This window comes from Rhinolophus hipposideros (genome assembly GCF_964194185.1).
Source record: "Rhinolophus hipposideros genome assembly, chromosome: 18".
Taxonomy (NCBI): Eukaryota; Metazoa; Chordata; class Mammalia; order Chiroptera; family Rhinolophidae; genus Rhinolophus; species Rhinolophus hipposideros.
The window spans coordinates 20,672,156-20,691,543 of NC_138064.1; the positions used below are offsets into that span (position 1 = coordinate 20,672,156).

Here is a 19,388-nt window from a genome sequence, read left to right on the forward strand (position 1 = left end):
CTTCTATTGTTCCTGGGCAGTCATCATAAGGAGGACATTCATCCCAGCATGCTTAAAATGTCATTAAGTACTTTTTTGGAAACTTTCTACAGGACTTTTCTACCGATTCTGAATGCTCCTCAGCTCTTCATGTCTTAAATATAAAATACGTGGCACACTGCTGAGATTTTGGAGAAGAGAGACAATGTAACATTCCTGAACTTTGAATACACAATTGTGGAAATCCATTTCACTGGCTGTTGGAAAAAGAATATGTAACACCATAGAAATAAAACAGGATTTTAATGGGAAAGTCCCAGTTTTGGCTGGGACAGCAGGAATAAGGACACTGGGTGACAAACATCCACTCATTCTTCAGAGAGAGATCAGTCAGTCCCGTAATTCTTACCTCCATCAACCACTTCAGACAACATACAAGAGCAGGTTAGAGAATTTCGTGGAGAGAAAGGCATTTATCTACGAAAAGGTATTAGTCAGGTGAAGGAGGCTGCAGGAGCCCCTCAGAGGGACTGTCGGCGGGGAGATTGCTGCTATTCATTTTCTGTAAGGATGCTTGCTAAGCTGGAGAAACTCTCCCTCTCACTACTAAAGCTTAGTTCGGCAAGTTCCATGGGAGCTAGATTGCATCAGAGTTGGTGGGCCAATGATACTTGTGAGTCAGACACCCCTGAGAGGTGTTCAAAATATCTTACCTATAAGAACCTCTATAAGGACAAGAGAAAAAAAAATATATGGGGTATGTGGTCACAGCACAGGAACTCAAGGCCATTCATGAAAGGTCAGTCAGAGAGCACATGACCAGAAACAGGAAATGCCATGTCAAAAGTCTTTGCATACTGAAGGGTGATTCTGAATCTTATTCAGCTTCTAGATGCCTGAACACAGGAGTATTTAATAACCAAGAGGAAGCTACAAATACCATCTGCTAAGTAAAAAGACCTTTGTGTTGCTATTCCTCTCCTTCCCAGTCTCAGTTCCAGCATGGCCTCTCAGTGCCTTGACCTCCTAATATATAGTGGTCTTGTCCTCTGCTCTACTTCAGCTCCCAGTACCACGATCACTCCCTAGACCTGGTCTTTATCCATAACTGTATACTCTCCTAAATAGGAGTTTCAAACATCATTCCTTTCTTCTGACTAATCCTCAGAATATTCTGACTCCAACCATCCCTCATCTCTGGAAGGTCCTCCATGCAATTGGGTAACTAACGGATCGGCTATTGAGCCAACCACATTCTCACTGCCCATCACCCACCACCCTCTTCTCTTACTTCCCTCCTTCCTGGACTAGGTTCAATTCTCCATCATTAAAAATCACTCCCTTACTTTGTCTTCAATTCCCCTGCCTTTTTCAAAAGTAAGACTTCTAAACTTGATTAATACCAAATCTCTGCCAAACCCAAGCAGGTGAGTAAGCAAGGAAACAAATAAATAATTTGCAATCATACTGAATGTTTCTTTTCAAATCCATAACCCTCAAATGGGCCTTTATGCTACCTCTACTTGGCAATCCTACTCCATTTCTCTAATTTACTCCCTCTTTTGCAATAACTATTTCAAACTACTTCCTCTCTCCTCAGATCTCTAATATTCAGACCTTTCCCTCAGTCCCTGCTGATACCTTTGCTTCTTATTACCCTGAGAAAATAGAAGCATCAGCAGAGAAGCTCAACTGTCCCTTTCACCCTTTCTCCTGTTACAATGAAAGCAATGTTTGCACTCCTATCTCAGTCAATCCCTCGGCTTAATGCCCTGATCTTATCACCTCCTGCAATTACCCACTCTGTTGTCTATCACACATTTCCCTCTCTGTTGGAGTATTCTTGTTTGTACACTTTCAGTATTATAATCTGTCTTAAATATAACCTCTCTTGACACCCCCAAAAACCATTACGTACATTCCTTCACAACAAAACTCCTTGAATTATCTCTTTTCATTGTCTTCATTTTTCTTTTCTCATTTGCTTTAGAATTCACAACACCTAGGCTTTCATCCACACTATTTAACCAAAATCTCTCTTGTTACAAAAGTCAATAATGACTGCATAAATGTCAAATCCACTGGCAATTGAAAGAGACTATTAATACATGTCAGTGAGGGTGAAGCATTTTAGAAAGGAAAACAAGACAAAATCATAGCATCTTTGAAAGTAAGCGATTAATATTACTAGTGTTGGTGCAGCCAAAGGCCAGACAAACTATGTGTGAATTTACTGGCATACAATTTATAGCAAATGTGTCCAAGAAAATCTCCAACACTGACAAAATGCTGAGTGTTCACAGAATATATCATATGTACATTTTAACAGAAAACCTTCTAAAATTCGACATGTTAATATATTTCTGAGGTCACTGAAGTACCCAGAAATCACATCATTTCATCAATGAATCAAATTTGGTCAGTATTTACAACCTCACTGACATAGATACGTATATGAAATTGTATATATAGTTTTAGTGTGCAGTAAAGAAACAATGCCATTTGTTCCAGTCAGTTTCTTTGGCGACATCTACACTTCTGATGAACTAAGGGAAACACAAGGGAGAAAAATGCCAGAATGAATAATGCTGTGATAACTGAACAAGAAGTCTGAATGGCAAAATGATCTTCTTCCAAGGGCAGAATTCCTTCAAGGTTTGTAAAAGAAATGTAAAACAGTAACTTACGAGTGGAGATCATATAAGCATAAAATATTGGAGTTGGAAATTTCTAATAACATTCTTCAAACCCCTGTTTTGGAAGGAAGTAATTCCATGCCCAAGAAAAGTGAATCGTCTCCAAAACAGAGTAGAAACTTTTTATACCCTTCCACTCTGCATTCTCCTCTGAAACAACTATATTCTGATGACAAGTGAATTAATATAAACAATTCCAAGGTCTCCCCTGAGCTCCAAACTTGCATATTCAGCTGCTTACTTAACGCCGTTGCTTAGATCTAGAATATCTAATAGATATCATAAACTTTAAATAGCTGAGCGAGAACCTTTATCCCCAGTCCACTCAAATGTATTGATCACCTAATTTTTCTCATCTGAGTGAACAGTTACCCAATTGCATGAATCAACAATCTAGGGTTTATTCTAGTTTCTCTCCCACTCGTCTTTTTTCATAAATACCTGAAAACTTAATATTTAAGTAGCAATGCTTTGACACTTTTTTTCCCAGGTTATGAAGTGAATGACTACGTCTGCAAGAACAATAACCACCATTTTTTCACCATCTCTGGCATGAAATGTGCTCTTTGTTAAGTTTCACAAAACATAAAAGAGATAAATGTGACCTCCTGGAGCTGGTATTGCAAAACATAAATGAATAGAGGAAGTTAACCTGCACTTCTTATTTTCTTTTAGGTATTTGACTCAAGCTGTTTTTGTTTAAACAGTCCAATTGGCCAGAGTGGAAAAATTAGCAATTAACATCAGCAAGGAAAATCTACAAACAAAAGTCATAGGAAACCTGCCTGCCAGGTTTGTCTTAGTTCAGACGTTTAAAATAGGAAGTTACTCGGTGATATTTGTAAATTTCTAATGTTTTTACTAAGAAAGTCAGTATTCGGATGATGTAGTGCTCTTTGTGATTTTGAACTACAAACATGACCATCACGAACATGGCTAACCCTTTTAGAATTTGTACCGTTGCTGAGTGGCCAGCTGCAGGGAAGAGCTGTCTGCTTATTCTCAGTGGGGTAGCAGGGTCTCTCTTGGGTTGAACATCTGGAGGTGATCCCCCAGCAAAGCTGAACTGTTGCCTGGCTGGCTAGAAAACACAAGACGAAACATCTGTGTGACAGATAAATGTGCAAGTCTGCGTGAATCTCGGCTGAGACCCCATCTGTAAAACACACGGCTTGTCACTCGTCTGACACCAGGTGAGTTACTTTGGTGGGGAACCCAGCTGAGAGGAAGAAACTGATGGCTGTGCAGCATCTCCTGTCCCTTTTATCTGTACTCATACTCATCTGTCAGTGTGTCTCTGTATTCTCCATGCTACCGTCCAGCAATAGTACAAACACCAAGAATGCTGCCGGCGTCTATGGGCATTCTGGGTTTGTAACACACCCACTTCCACGTACTCACAGATAGTCTATAGGCCAGAGAGCATGATATTTTATCCAAACTTCTAACATCTTCAGGTATTACAGCTCAGTGCTTCCATTCTTATCAACCCCTGGCAGGGTCACGATTTACAGCCAAGTCCATAATTGCAATGTTTTATATTCCATGTTAAACATCCTATGTTCTAGTGGCAAATGCTATAAAATTAAATAAATATTTAAAGGCGGTGCTGCTCATCTTTACATATTAACCCCTTAAGCTCATTTCTGTGTAAGTTACAATGTTTGATAAATGTCTAGAAGTCAACACAGCATAAGTGCTTTTGAATTAAATATTTTTTTTACTTTTCTGTTTTTTTTTACTTTTGCCACCAAAACCCTTCATTCCCCATAAATATCAACAGTTTCTGAGTGGCAACTAAGAACAGGAGTGTGTGAGGAGTAAATCTGTTGCTGACAGACATCTGAGTTTCTGAAATTATCAACAAACCATTAAGCACAAATATTTGAATGGGATTATCTAATTATGCAAAATGACCTTCAACCCAACTCATCACTTTCTTATTTTGCCTCAGATTTTAATACAGATTTTACTTGGAGAATGGCAATAGCACAAGTTCTTTTTTTTTTTTTTCTTTTAAATTAATGTAAAATTCTTCCCTTGGAAAATAGAACCTTTCCCTTAAGCTCCAAGGAAACTAGATTTAAAAATAATGATATAATTCTGTCTCAATTCACAAACAGATTAGGTATATACCAACTGTTCTGAAAAACAACATAGTGAGCTTGGAAGGCTTTCAAATCAAGAGGTCTACTTAGAAAAGAAGCACTCTGCCTCAAGCCAAAATAGTCCATGCTATTTCGCTTCTTTGCATTTAAAAAAAAAATAATCAAAAGTACCAAAATTAAATAACAAGAGAGAAAGACGTTCTATGTATTGGTTCATTATTCATATAATGAATTTCAGTCTAAACTGAAAAAAAAAATCCTTTCTTTACCAATATTGAAGATACATAAAATTAATCTAGGGACCCAGTAAATTCTTAATAAAAGCTTGTTTAAAATTCTAAATGATGGTCTAAAACAATGCCTGCAATTAAAACAGCCTTTTTCTGGCTCTCAAACATTCTAATATTTCAGTAACTTAAGTGTTCACTTCTGGAAAGGAGAGTGAAAATTTCCTCCTCTCAGTTAGTTTGAGAAAGTTTACCTTTCATTCATTCTACAATTTTTATTGAGCAGTTTCTATATGCCAGCCCCCTGGGAAGAGAGTGGTCAATTAGGCAAGCTTTCAGTGGGGTCAGCAGAAAATAAGCAACTGAAGACTGGAACTAAATGTGATAGAGAATGATGGGGAGGGGTGAGTGTCTGTGTCTAATGTGTCTGGGCTGGGAAGGCTTCTCTGAAGAGGTGAGGTTTGAGCTGAGAGAGACGCCAACACCAAGATCGAGTCATGAAGAGGCCTGGAGGTCGAACATTCCATACAGATCTGTGGCTAGCACAACCCCTGGAGATGGAATGAGATTCCCACAAACCAGAGAGGCCAATGTGGCTGGAGCTCGGGAAAGAAGGGAAGGGAGAAGGGGATGAGATCAATCCAAGGGGTAAGAGCCAGACCAGGACAGCCACGTGGGCCACATGAAGATATTTATATTTTATCTGAGAAACAATGAGGGACAAGTGAGGGGGACAAAAGTGGAAACAGGAAGACTGACCTTTCAGTACATAAAATCCTCAGCAAGAGAATAAGAATTATTAGGGACTTTCATTACCTAGAATACAAAGGAGCTACTTTTCCTTCTTTTACACACTATGTAATTTTACGTCCTTTTATATTACCTAATAGGACTTGTCCCTGATAATCTCCTTTCTGATTTTCAGTTGACAATACACTTTCTTTCCAAGTTTTCTTTCTTAGCTCTTTAATGGAAATGGAGAGAGGTACAGTAAGGAAAGGCATCTTTATTATTATTATTTTTTTTAGCTAAGTCTTGGTGACTTCAGACTGTGTCTCAGAATAGAGAAGATCTCATAGCCAGTGAACTTCAAGTCACTTGACTGATAAATATCTCCCGTTCTCCCCATGGATCAATCCCTTGTTTTGGTAAACAGTGTAAGCCCTGTTTAAAAGGCACAACCAAGAGTAAACCCCAAATGACAACTGCCACATGGGCATGTGGGCCCAGGGTGACCAGACTTTTACATTTTCCAGACAATGCCAGAAATCTAGATTTGCATTTGAAATCTTCTCATTGTTTAAGAGTCACCAAACAATTCAAATGTTTTTTTCAGACACCAGACAGGCCTCTTAAAGAGGGCAGTTCAATGGGATGGATTATCTGCATAGACCGCCGGTTTGTGAACATTGAAAATCATCCTTATGTCCCGTCTTGATTGAACATACTATGGTTTAAATCATTTAGGGCTGATGTCCGCATGCTCTTAAAATACACCATCCTTCACTGTTGTGATTTGTTCTACGTTCCCTACATGGTAAACAACCCAACGACTTTGCCAGCGGGTAGAGGTAGGGATTTGACTATAAAGGAGCATCACAGGGAATTTTGCAACTTGAAGGAACTGTTTTATATCTTGGCGATATGCATTTGTCAAAGTTCATTGAACTGTACAGCAAAAGGAATAAATTTTACTGTGTATAAATTATACATCAATAAAAACACAATAACTAACCACAATATTGTTTCAAAGAGAAAACAAGGTCAGCTTCATGATGAATACAAAGACATGAGAGAGATGGAGCAAAGTTTAGTGGTTTGGTTTACAACACAGTAGCCTGATACAATACTTGAGACATGTAGGAAATGTGTGCCTTGGAAATAGTCTAGCCCTTCTGGACAACCATTCTCATTAACAAACTAAAGAAAATCGAACTATTAGTGCTATGTAAGACTATAAATACTGACTTAGATTTCAGTACTGCTTACTATATCTACAAAGTACTTATGGTGCATCCTTTCATGAAAGCCTCACTAGAAACCTCTAAATGTGCACATTCGAGAATTCTTGGACAAAGAAGTTCGCAATTTTGACCAAAGATGCAAAACGAATAAATAATTGTGCAGAACCTCAGAAATTTCTCTTGGAAAGGTTATCAAGCATTCTTGATTTTGCAACTCAAATGAGCTATGTATTATGTGGAACTATCTTTGAATAGGATTATCTATTTACAGGTCTATGCGCCCATTCAAGGCAAAGAACATGCTTTCTTTATTTTCATTTCCAGTATGCAGTATAACGGTTGCTAATAAATCTTTGTGGAACACCTTCAGTTACTCCATGCCAGAAATCAAGTGAGTTTTTATTTCTGGTTGATACAACTAAACTGATAACAAGAGAGCAACAGTACATTCAAGATATGAAAGCATAGTCCTGGGTACAATTCTGAGTACAGGAATCGGAATACGCGAGGCCATATGACATTCCAGGGTCACTATGAAACCCTCCAATTTCAAAAGTATTTAGAGAGAGGGCAGAAAGATACAGGGAGAAAAAAAATCTAAAATCAGGAACTTATAAGCAACCAAAATCTTTAACAAACAGACTGCTAACCATTGGTGGTTTTCATGTCTACAAATCATTTAGCTGTATTAAAAATTCCTTACTAAGGCTTAATTATTTCATTCTGTCAAATGAAACTATTTGTCAAGGTTGGGAAACAACCAAATTATTTAGCCTCCCTCTCCCTTTGAACTGCCTGGAATCAACATCAGTCAAACTACTCACATGGTTTAATTCCCCAGATATTTTTCTTTCCCCTATTTTCTTACCTCATAGTCATGTCCAACTATTGTTTTTCTCATTCAGTAAAAGCGTCTCTGACTAGATTAACAGTGCAGAGTGAAAAGGAAAGGTCGAGGTCCTTCCCTTCGTCTTCAAGTTATGAAAGCAGCACTGGGAACGTTTATGAATGTTACACATTAATCCACTGAAATGGTCATTTAGTTTCTTTTACAAACACAGGATTTCATCACATCTAATAATAAAGCAACAAGCCATTTTCTGTATATTATAAACCATCAACTTGTAATTATATAGTGAAATGCTTCTATATGAATTCTCTGTGCTGATGTAAGCTGGTATTGCAGCATAAGTGGTTTTTTTGAAGCCCACTACATACCTACACGGATCTATTTACATTGGGCTAATCATGTCAAAATAGCATCTATTTAAGGGTAAAGTCAAAGTTTCTTTTATAAACCTCTATAGATAGATAAATAATCTAGAAGCCTTTTTACTGTTATAAAATTAAGACTGTCTTTCAGTGCTAGCTAAAGTTTTTGGACATACTATCCATCTAATGGGCAAAATGTAATCCGAAATTGGTGATTAAAGACTCTGCATGGAAACAAGCTGTCAAATGGATAGAGAGAAATTAAACCTGACAACAGTAATGCCTATTTTCTAAATGAAAGCCCAGTTCAAGTTTCTACTCATCCATTTTTCAAAACTTAAAACAAGGCATTTTCCAACCACCCATAGATGAGATGCCAAGATTTGCATTTCAGTTGAACTTGATGAAGTCAGTAGACTTTCAGCTTTAGACTTGCCCAAAACTCCTGTGAGAAGATGTTTGCCCAATCTAAAATCATGGCAATGTTACAGGAGAGAAAGGGATGAAATGTGGCCTGGCTGTTTTCGGTTCTATACTACATTCACGTTGCACTGTTCGGAAGCCTTATAATCCAAAAGGATATCTCAATGTCCCACTGTCAGGTCCATGAAAAAAAGAAGTCTTCCAAGTTAGTAAATACATGGAAAGTTGGGAAGAAGGGTCAGAAGAAGGGATTTCTTCATTCATCCTGGTTGGTTTCTTCAACCAACACCAAAAAAAAGAAAAAAAAAAGTGATCTTCCTTTTTGATTTGTTGGCTTGCTTTGTTTTCAACTGTAAGTTTTCTACTTTTTGGCAAAAATAAAATTAGGAAACTCTGGTCTCCTGCTCCAGTGATAAAAACACTGAAATCATAAGCACGAGTTTAATTTAAGGACAGGCTTTTGTGTCATACATCCTATGTAGGAATTCCAGCTTGGTCAATTGCTGGCCCTGTCACGTCTGTCAACTTACTTGAGTCCATTCAAATTGACTTTCTAGATAGTAAGAAAAAAAAAAAAAGGTGAGTTGTTATGTTTGAGGAGATAATATAAGAAAGCTATTAGGTTGGTGCGAAAGTAATTGCGGTTTTTGCAATTATTTTTAACCTTTTAAACCGCAATTACTTTTACACCAACCTAATAGAATGGTACCTGAGCTCATGGTAGATCCTACATATAAGAGGGAGCTGGTATTACTTAAATGATCCTATACTTATGTTACCTATAGAGAAGGAGCTGAGAACATGCATTGTGCATAAAAGGAGGGAAAGATACACTAGGAGAAATAGGTGCAGCAAATAAAGCAAAGATCGGTACATACTCCTCATCTAATTATACTTAAAGTTGAATCTTCCCAAAGTAAGCCATTGACAGAATTACCTTTAGTAAAATAAAGCTCATACGAAGTGTTTACTTGTTTAATAATATGAAGTGTGACTCAGAAAAATGTAAACCTCTTGGAATGTACATATCTAATAGTTGTTCTTGAAATTAATCTTCTTGGAAAAATATACACTTTTGATTAATAGTGCACAAAATACTTTTATTTTAGAACTGCCTTCAGGTATACTTAGTAAGGAAAAAAATTGCGGTTAAAAAAAAAGGCAGTCAAAAAATACACACACACACACACACACCCTACATGCTATGTTTGTATGTGACCACAGGCATGAAAGAATTACTCTCCTGGATTGCTGTGGATGGATTACTGGGGACAAGGAGTAGGTATGAATCATGAAGGGTTATGGAGAATACGTAACATTTATGTTAGAAATTATGTCAAGAAAAGGAATAAAAGAATACAACAGATACTACTCACATAACGAGTCAAATTCTCTTCTAAAACCTAATGAAAGCTCCACATTTTCTCTGTTCCAGCATTTGAGCATAATTATATTAATTCCTTGCTTGTCAGACATAATATCTACCTGTTTTAATAAGGGCAATGCAGGACATCTGCTTGGCCTCTCCTTTACTGGTCTTGTCTTAGATATATTTTTATTATGATAAAATAGCACTCATGTCAAAATGCCTAAGTATCATAGTAATAAATATATAATAAATACTTATATCTAGAGTGAACCTTGACATATATAAGATATCATCTCATGATTTATGTGGGTTTTTTTAAGTGTTGGCTGATATCCAGTCATAGGAATGCATAAGATATTTATCACAGAGCATACTAGAAAAAAAAAAAAGGAAGAGAAAGAGACACAAAAGAAAAGATATAAAACAGACAAGGTATTCCAGAGAAGTAACTAAACAAGTCTCAAGTCATTTCCTCAAAGAAAATTTCCTTCATCATGTCCCTTATCCTAATACTTCACACACTATATTACTGTTTACTTAAATATTTCACTCTCCCACTCTCCAGACTGCAAGCTCCACCGGGACGTTGTTTTCTTAGTGCCTACAATAGGGTCTGGCACAAAGTAAGAATGCGATAGGATTTGCTAAATGAATATATAAAAGCACAGCTCTGTATTTCATTCAAATAAGTACTGATTGAAGAAAGAAGTTTCTTAAAATTTCTGCTTATTCGGAATTGGTAGAATGAATATGAAAAACACAGGTCTTAGCAAAGGTATTATAATTCTAGTTAAAATAGAAACTATTAGTCATGAATCAGTGCTATTCTATTAATATTGTAACAGTGAAATAATTCAAAGGATAATGTCACTGTGCAGGGGGCAGAGATCTATGCCAAATTATCTCACTACAAAAATGCCTGAAGATACTTAGGAAAATTTCTGTATTTCATTCATATAGTGATGTGACTAGAGATTTGCCTTTCTATTAAAGAGGTAGTAGTGAGAATACTGCAAAAATTATAAAAAATATCCAAGTGACTGTGGTGTATTTTGTTTTCATTAATCATAGTTTTATTTTACCAGAAAATCTGTGGCAATATTTAAACTCGAAATGGGCTCAGACGAAAATTGTCAATACCCTCTTTCTTTTTTATTTGCTCTTTTCTATTTATGAAGAAAATTCTATTCTAGAAACCATTTTTTTCCCCAATGAAAATCCACACGATATTGGCAAAAGCAACAGTCTTCTTTTGATGCTCTGATCAAGAAATGATTGGCTTTTTTAAAAGGCTCACAAGTCATCATTGCATGACTGTACCATATATTAGAACCAGAAATTGTTTAGTGCATTTCTTAATCTTTTAAATATCTCATAAAACTAAAAGAACAAAGGTTGTAAGCCATGATTTTCTTATGGTTAAGGTTCTCAAAACACTTTCAGTGAAAGTAGAATATTCATACCATTGAGCAGAGATAAATTATTCTGACAAGATTTTCACTCACCCCTCTTGCTTGCCTCATTGTGTGCATATAATACAAACGCTATATAAACCCACCCCAAGGATATTTCTGCTAAGCTATAGAGTACTTACACCATAATTATATGAGGCAAGTAATTCCTACAACACACAAGTTTCCCATGTAAATGTCATTGTTAATCAGGCAACAAGGAAGTAAATTATTTAGTATGATTAACAACATTTACACTGTATACATACTTAAAACAAGCATGAATTACAGCTTTCATAAATGTATTCAAACTACAGCAAGATATGAGAAAGTCTTCAAAATTTAATAAGTAAATCACTGTATAAACTATGCTCTGAAAAGTATAGTTTTGCTTCTAATTCTTCAAAAGATTATTAGCAATTCAAATATATCATTAAAAGTTCCATATCAGAAGGACAATTATATTTAATATGATGCAGGTTTAGAGAGAAACCTACTGATTTTTTTCTTTCTGGTCACTCCAATTTTTGCTTCCCTAAATTCCTTGGAAAAACAAAACAAAACAAAAGTCGAGGGAATAAAAGGAAAATATATTTTAAAATATGTCATTTGCACACCTATGTCTTCATGTGCTCATATTTCCTGCTATCCTAAGTACCTACCTCAAGAGCAGGGACCATGTTTTTATGATACCAACTATTTGGCTCCAGTTTGAATGGCTTCAATACAGGTTCATCCAAGATAACAGGAACAAATGACTAGATTTCTGTGGTTATTTTTCATTAGCGGGTATTCTAAATGGTTATAGTATACATAAATATATTATTATACAGAAACTTGGTAGCATGGACATCTAAGTTATGACCCTCACCTAGTGTGAGATAAATGTTTTCATCACCTCACAAGGAAGGGTGAACTGTAGCAATTTGTTTCTTGACGGTTCCATTGTGAATACTTTAGAATAGGACAGAAGTTTAATATTTCTTTAATAAGATTCTTCTCTGTTCCCTTAGACAATTGAGGGCAGGTGAAATATTTTCAAAATCTGGAGAATACCCAATGTGTATATGCCATCTTGATTAAACATATGGAATACATACTTGGAGAAAAGCCAACTGGAGATTTCCTTGAGTAATCTAAACACCCAAACTGAGAGAGGTTAATACATAAAGATCAGCTTTGTACTTTGAAGTTTTCTGGACTTCATTTTGCCTAATTAAGACAAGATTTAATAATCAAACCACTGTACAAACATGTACCTAAAAGTGTAGGTTTGTTTCTAATTTGGGGAAGAATTTTTAACAGATTCCAAGGAATCAGCTCCCCATGGGGGAAGGTCTCTGATAAGATTTGCCTTTCTCATTGTTAAAATGGAAATACCTGCTTTTCATCTGAGTTTCTTCCATGTGACTGAGATTTCCATCACCTGTCAAAATCTCAATCTAAAATGTAGATTCTGATACTCACATACCATCTGACTCTGAAACAGTGGCAGCTCTAGGACAGAAAACATATATTCTGAAATATTCTTAAAGGTATTCATAGGAATCTAACAAACCTAATTTCAGATCAAAATGTGGATTCCCAATCTTTCCTTTTGTCTCCCTAGACATACATTTTTCTCCCTAGACATTTTTCAAGAATACCTGGCAGTTTTAAGCAATGCTGAGAGACCACAAAACAAACCTAACTCTACCATAATACAGCAAACATATGAAGACTCACATTCAAGTCAACAATATTATGCCATTGTACAAGGAATTTGGCTCTCTTATGATGAGGTTGATTTGATAGAAAATAATTTGATAAATTTAGAGAAATGTTGTGGCAATAAAATAGGCATTAATCTGATGCTATATAAAGAGTTTGCAATATAATGAAATATGGTCTGCAGTACAGAGAAAGGTGGCAGGCAAGGCAGTTGCCACTGCCATCCCTTCACACCAGCCCCAATCCCACACCCATCATGTTTGTGAGCTTCAAAGGACTGAGCTGAAAGAATTTCTTTTCAGTACAGTGATCTGCAGCCCATCTCCCTCCATTCAAGGCTCTGCCTTGCAAGGGGGAGGCCAAAGAGAAGAGAAAAACTCTAGACCCGCCCACAATAAGGTGAGCCCATGATAAAGATTCCCTTTTCCTACTGCTACTTTTGCCCAGGAGGTTTTGCTTTGTTTATGTCACAATAAAAATATTTTAACACTAAGCCAATTTTTAGCTTTATATAAGTAAATAGGACATCACTTCTCAATATAATGCCTCCGTAAGATACTTGTAGGTGACACAGTAACAAAGGAGAGTGGACAGAATCTTGATACTCAGAATCTCAACATTTTCCAGGAATGAGAAGATTCTGCTTCGTAAGCCTCCTCACAGAGGGTAACAGCAAAACCGTACAGATCAGTTTTGCTTACATATTCAATGAAAATGCTTTACCAGCCTGTCTGATATTGTTATGTTGTAATCAGTGTTTCTTTGTGGTTGCCTCAGCAGGAGAGCTTCTAAGGATGTGGTGTGATACAGACATTCAGACATTTGCTGTCTATTTCGGCCACAGTAAGGCTGCCGGAAAGAAATTACCACAAATTTCTGAGAAACTGTTTTAAACCCTGGAGTGAGTGGGGCACAGTAAAACTAAACATAACATGGTTGCATCGAAAGTTGCTGAAAATACCTTGTTGGCTATAAGCTTGTCATATCGGCCGGCACTTGTGCAAACTTTTTGAGATGTCAATCTACCACATTCAACTCTGCTGTAAGCCTTTTCTGCAATCCTGAAAAAGGAGGCTATGCACACGTGTGCCTGTATGTGCTTATGTATGAAAACAGGAGCTCAGTCATAAAAGACCTCGCTCATCTCTAATCGCAGTTTTGCTACAAACATCCCATGAATGTAATGATGGTGAAAACCCTGACACTGTGATGGTGTCCTCGACCCTGACAGCAGGGCTAGGATGGCAAAGTCCTTTGGACTGCGACATATACCAACAGGCTCCTTCTGCATGCCCAGATCAGTGAAGAGAACCCCAATTTCCACACCGGTGGTTATGACATTTTGACTTGGCTTGGGGGCTTACTTTGTTCATGTGGATCTGCTGCTGGTATTGCTTCTGCTTCTCCAAGAACTGTTGGTGCTGCTGCTGAATGACCAGCTGAGCCAATGTGCTCTGCGGCAAAGGTGCAGACTGGGTTCGATTCAGGGGTCTGTGACGGGGCAATTTGTGGGTACCTCGAATGCCAGGTGAAATTCTCTCTTTTGTTGCCAAGGGAGACTGAGGATGTAAGGGAACGCCACCTGAAAAAAATGCGCACACACACACATACACACACACACTTAATTTAACAAGAAGCCACAGAAAACAGATATATGGGATACATTTTATGAGAAGCAGTGATTCTACCAGGTAAACATCAGAAGAAGGCTAGGTTGAATGGCGTGAAGGCAGAAGTGCCAAAATATTAGATAGGCATGTGTCTTACCAACAACTCACCGGTAGTCCACTTTGGTATATATAAAGGTTAAGTAAGGTGAGGTTCCCGCACCCCGTCCCCCATGGATCTAGAGAAATAAATAAGGATAATAGCCATTCCCACAGCACTAGGTATCAGGGAAACCCTTGTATGACATGGTAAATCTTTACAAGGGTCTTGAGTTAAAAAGACATTACATTGGATCACTATCAAAATAAAAAACCCCAAAAGACTGACAAACTGTGCCCTTATTAATTACCAGCCACAAGAAGCTTTTGCTGTCGCATTTGTTCTTTCAATAATAAATGCTGCAGGAGAGCTTGATGGCTGCTGTTCGGCTTTCCCTCTAGGGCAACATGGGGGTGGCTTGAAGACGCCGGGATGCTGCCGCTGTACTGCCCAGGCAGAGGGATTCCTTGCCTGAGTGTCTGGGTCTCACACTTCTGTTTGTCTTTGAGCGAATTTGAAGCCTGTGTCAAGAAATAATAAAGATGTTAATTATCCTTCATCCATGTGGGTTATTGCATCTGTACATTATTAGATTAGTTTTTATTCCATAGTACCTAACCAAAAAAACAAAACAAAACAAAACGAAAACCTACCATCTTACCAATGGCTGAGTATGGGAAACTGTTAACAGCAAGACTTTTAAACTTACTGAATTAACAAAGGAGATATAAAAATAGAGTTGAAGCACTGGAGACAATCTACTATTGGGTAGTATTGTACTGAACTCAACAAAAAGATTTTTTAACATTAAAATGATGCTAATTTCAGGCTTAATAACTGGGAACATTTTTTCTGAAATAGTTCAATATACTGCTTAAATAAAAGGTATACTGGAGAAGTAAAATTTATTCAAATTGCTGAATAACAACTACGTCACACTGATTAAGAAGCTGGAGATAAAATGGCCTGAATTTTGGAGTCTTAAGCATAAGAAACAACCCAGCCTTTCTCTACACATCCTCTAATAAGTTCACAGAGCTGTAAGTTTCCAATATTTAATTTTTAAAACAAAATTATTCGGATAACTCAAGTAGAGGTTGGATAAAATATGCAGGGATTTGATTTAAACATGCATTTTATCTTAATTCATACAGATCCCCAAATCACCAAATATTGAATATGACACTCCAGATACTTTTGTTTAATAAAATAAACTACAAGTGAAATTAGATCAAATGAAAATGCTATTAAGAATTTGAAAAGTATGATAACAGTAATAAGGCAATAATAATTATATCATCAATAGTAATAATGAATTATCCTATTCAAAGAATTTAATGAATGGTGGTCATTTTCGTATTACAAAAGCAGAAGTCTAATACCTCAAAATTATGTGGCATGTTTCTTTTCAAAACTCATGTTTCATCTTTCAAAATTACTGTGCACCAGGGAAGCAAAGCAATTTTCAGTGATGGAGAAATTAAAGGACAAAGAGGTAAATGGCTTGTCTTAGTCACACAGCAAGTCAATGCAATGTTTAACCTAGAAGTGATTCCTTCTTCTGGCCTCTTTTCCTTAAAATTTCCCACTACTCAGTGGGGAAATGAAATATTAGACATCCCTTTGCCAAAGCAATGCTAAACTTGAAAAATTAATTGTGATGGCCTCATCCACACCAAAATGGAAGTAAAGAAAAATGAAACTTCAATCCAAACCACACTGGTTTATGCATCCAATGGTACCAAATTGTATTACCATCGAAACATTAAATGGTCTGGCTTTAGTACTTGGTCCTTTGAGAAAAAAATTCTCCCTGACCACATGAAAAGTGGTGTATGTTTGTGTTAGCAGCTAGGAGTGAGTTAGAGCATGCGAAAAGGAGTGGACATAAAATGCCTACTCATGTGTCATAAGAAGTTTTTGTGGTAGTATTTACTAATCATCAGGAGAGATAGGAAAAAATGGTATAAAAGAAAAATAATTTTTAATAAGTGAAGATTTGAAAATATCATCCATGGATATTTATGTTTAGTTTCATCCCTAATTCCTTATTTTCCTTTTGCTAGAACCAATTGTTTGCAAATGTTTCATGTATAATTTCAAGGGCATAGTCGAATTTGGTATTTTTAAGCCTTTCTTCTTCTATCCCCAGATATAAAACAACATTCAAATTTTGCTTTCTTCTCACTGGTATAAGATTACTATATCACTCTGTTAGAAACACCAAATATATACTAAGATACCTCTTAGATTGATTTTATAATATGTATTGAACACAACCATAAAATTTCTCAGGCAAAATGTCACTATAGGCATGCTTATACATAAATTAGCGTACCATATACAGGTCTTATATTCTGAAAATAAATTAGTCACGAAATGATCAACTCTTTATAATTTCCTGATGTGGGCATATTGTAAAGATGTGAATTTGACAAGCTGTACTCAGTGGAAGACTTGCTGTTAAAGACTAGTAAAATTAGTGCCAAGGGTTACGACGAATCTCTGTTTAAACCTAATGTATCACATGACCTTTGCATAAAGTACAATTTAATTTACTATCATTTCACAGATGAATTATTCCAGGTAAAGCTTACAAATCTTTTACAATGACTAAAATTTATATTATTTTAGGGAATATGTATAAAATAATTATTGCTATCTTCTGCTAGTAGGACAATGACCTCAAAAAGACCCTATTTCAGTTGTCAGGACTCTTAAAGTAATTGATTCACTTTGAATCTCCTGGGAAGAGTTTAGTATTGTTCTTAGAGAGGTTTTCCAGATATATATTCTTCAGGACCACAGAGTCAGTAATTTAAACTCCCCAAAATAAAGACATTCACAAAATAAATTCTATAAATATATGCTTCTGTGCTTTAGATAAGAAGCTACACTTCTCAGCACTGGCCTGGGTTGAGCTCCAGGGTGACTACTTACGGGCTGAGTGATCTTGGATATTTGGACATTCCTGTTGTCAGCGTCTTCTTCTGTCAAAACATGGCCTGTAATCTCTGTTTCATGGGATGGTTGTGTGGAACTTATAAAATAATATATCTGGAAAGTGCTTTCTCTTTTACAAGCTATGAAGCATTACATAAATGTTAGTTATTATTTTTATATATTATTATGTGAACCAGTATAACCCTTTAATTTGAAAGTATTATACTGAATAGCTTTGAACAACCCAGTAAACAGTGAAGGAGAACAGACTCTACCAAGTTTCTCTGAAGTCTAAATATACCAGAAATGAGAGTTCCCCTGTGAAAATATCACTTGGATTGGTTTAGGCTGTTGCTGCATAAAGACTTACATTGAGTTGGGTTGGCACTGCTGGAAGTCCCAAAGTAATATTGGGTAAAGAGGGAGAGGTATACAGACTTAGCAGGTTCATGGAATCTTCGTGAATTAGAATGCGTTGCTGTGAGACCATTTGCTGTAAGAAAAAATAAAAAAGAAAGAAAAAGAAAAAAGAAATGAAAGGGCAGTCTCCAAATATTACAATATCACAAATTTTCTGTAAAATGCTCATATTTCAGACAATAGGTTTTATATGATAATAATTAGTCAAAATATTTTAGGTATTTTAATTATTTTATCATTTCTGCATCCAAATAGTATATGTAAAAGTTAAATTAAAATTTTCTTCATTAGACATAAGTATAAAATCTGAAGACAGGTCTTCTACGTTCATTTTGCAAAATTCGTTTTTAAATTTCTAGCTTTATGGACCAAACTCAGTGTGTTTGTCATCAATTAGTAAAGTACATTGGTGAATTCTTGTGAGTATATATCCTATTTTGTATTACTGAGTGATAAACACGCTTATACTGCTGTTGTCATCATTATCTTCATATGGGTTAAACATCATTTTACTGATGAGAAAACTCATGCAAAGAAATCCTAGAGTAAATATCACCATAAAGGATTTCTACAATAAATGATACCTTTTAAAATATAAACTCTATAAATAGACAACTCCGTGTTTTTTTTAAGATCATTCATATTCAGAAACTGAAGTAAATGTTAACATGTTATGAGCTCCCTGTGCCACAATAGCCTTCATTTACACTGAAATACCTGGAACATTTTGGTACCACAGTCCATTTTACAACAAATACCTTTTTTTAAATCCAATACTAAGAGTCATGTTTTCCCACATGTGGCCTAATAGGGTTGCTTGAATTACATTTTCTGTTTAATTCTTGCTTCCCTCCCAGAACTCTTATACAATAAGAGTTACAAAGGTCTTATTAGACTAAGGAACTCTGGCCTGATATGGTTCCCAAGGGAACAACATCCCTGAAAAAGAATACTCCATGTAACAGTATGACACAGTGACTGCTTTCTTCCCAAACAAAAAGCATATGGGACTCCAATAATAGACCACCTCCAAGAGGGATATTGCACACACGGGCTTTGACTAAAGTAAATATAATAACTTGTCAAGCATGTTTGGGGGAGCTGTAGATTTTCCCCTGGACAAACCTGGGATATCAATTAACTGGGGAAAATATCATGTGCTAATACAATGCCAGCTCA

The 19,388-nt window shown here is 36.3% G+C and overlaps 1 protein-coding gene across 32 annotated transcripts in view; it reads right to left on the reverse strand.

The window, feature by feature from the left end:
• The window catches only part of HDAC9 (histone deacetylase 9), an 857,167-nt gene that overhangs the window by 322,021 nt on the left and 515,758 nt on the right, over window positions 1–19,388 (reverse strand). For all 32 annotated transcript variants that reach the window (XR_013995394.1, XM_081080282.1, XM_081080306.1 and 29 more), the window contains 3 exons: window positions 18,160–18,282; window positions 15,157–15,367; window positions 14,504–14,721 (listed from right to left, as the gene is read on the reverse strand). Coding sequence is in view for 31 of the 32 variants with exons in the window: in XM_081080282.1 (XP_080936408.1) it covers window positions 14,504–14,721; window positions 15,157–15,367; window positions 18,160–18,282 (552 nt within the window). In the remaining variant the exon portion in view is untranslated. The remainder of the gene's footprint in view (window positions 1–14,503; window positions 14,722–15,156; window positions 15,368–18,159; window positions 18,283–19,388) is intronic.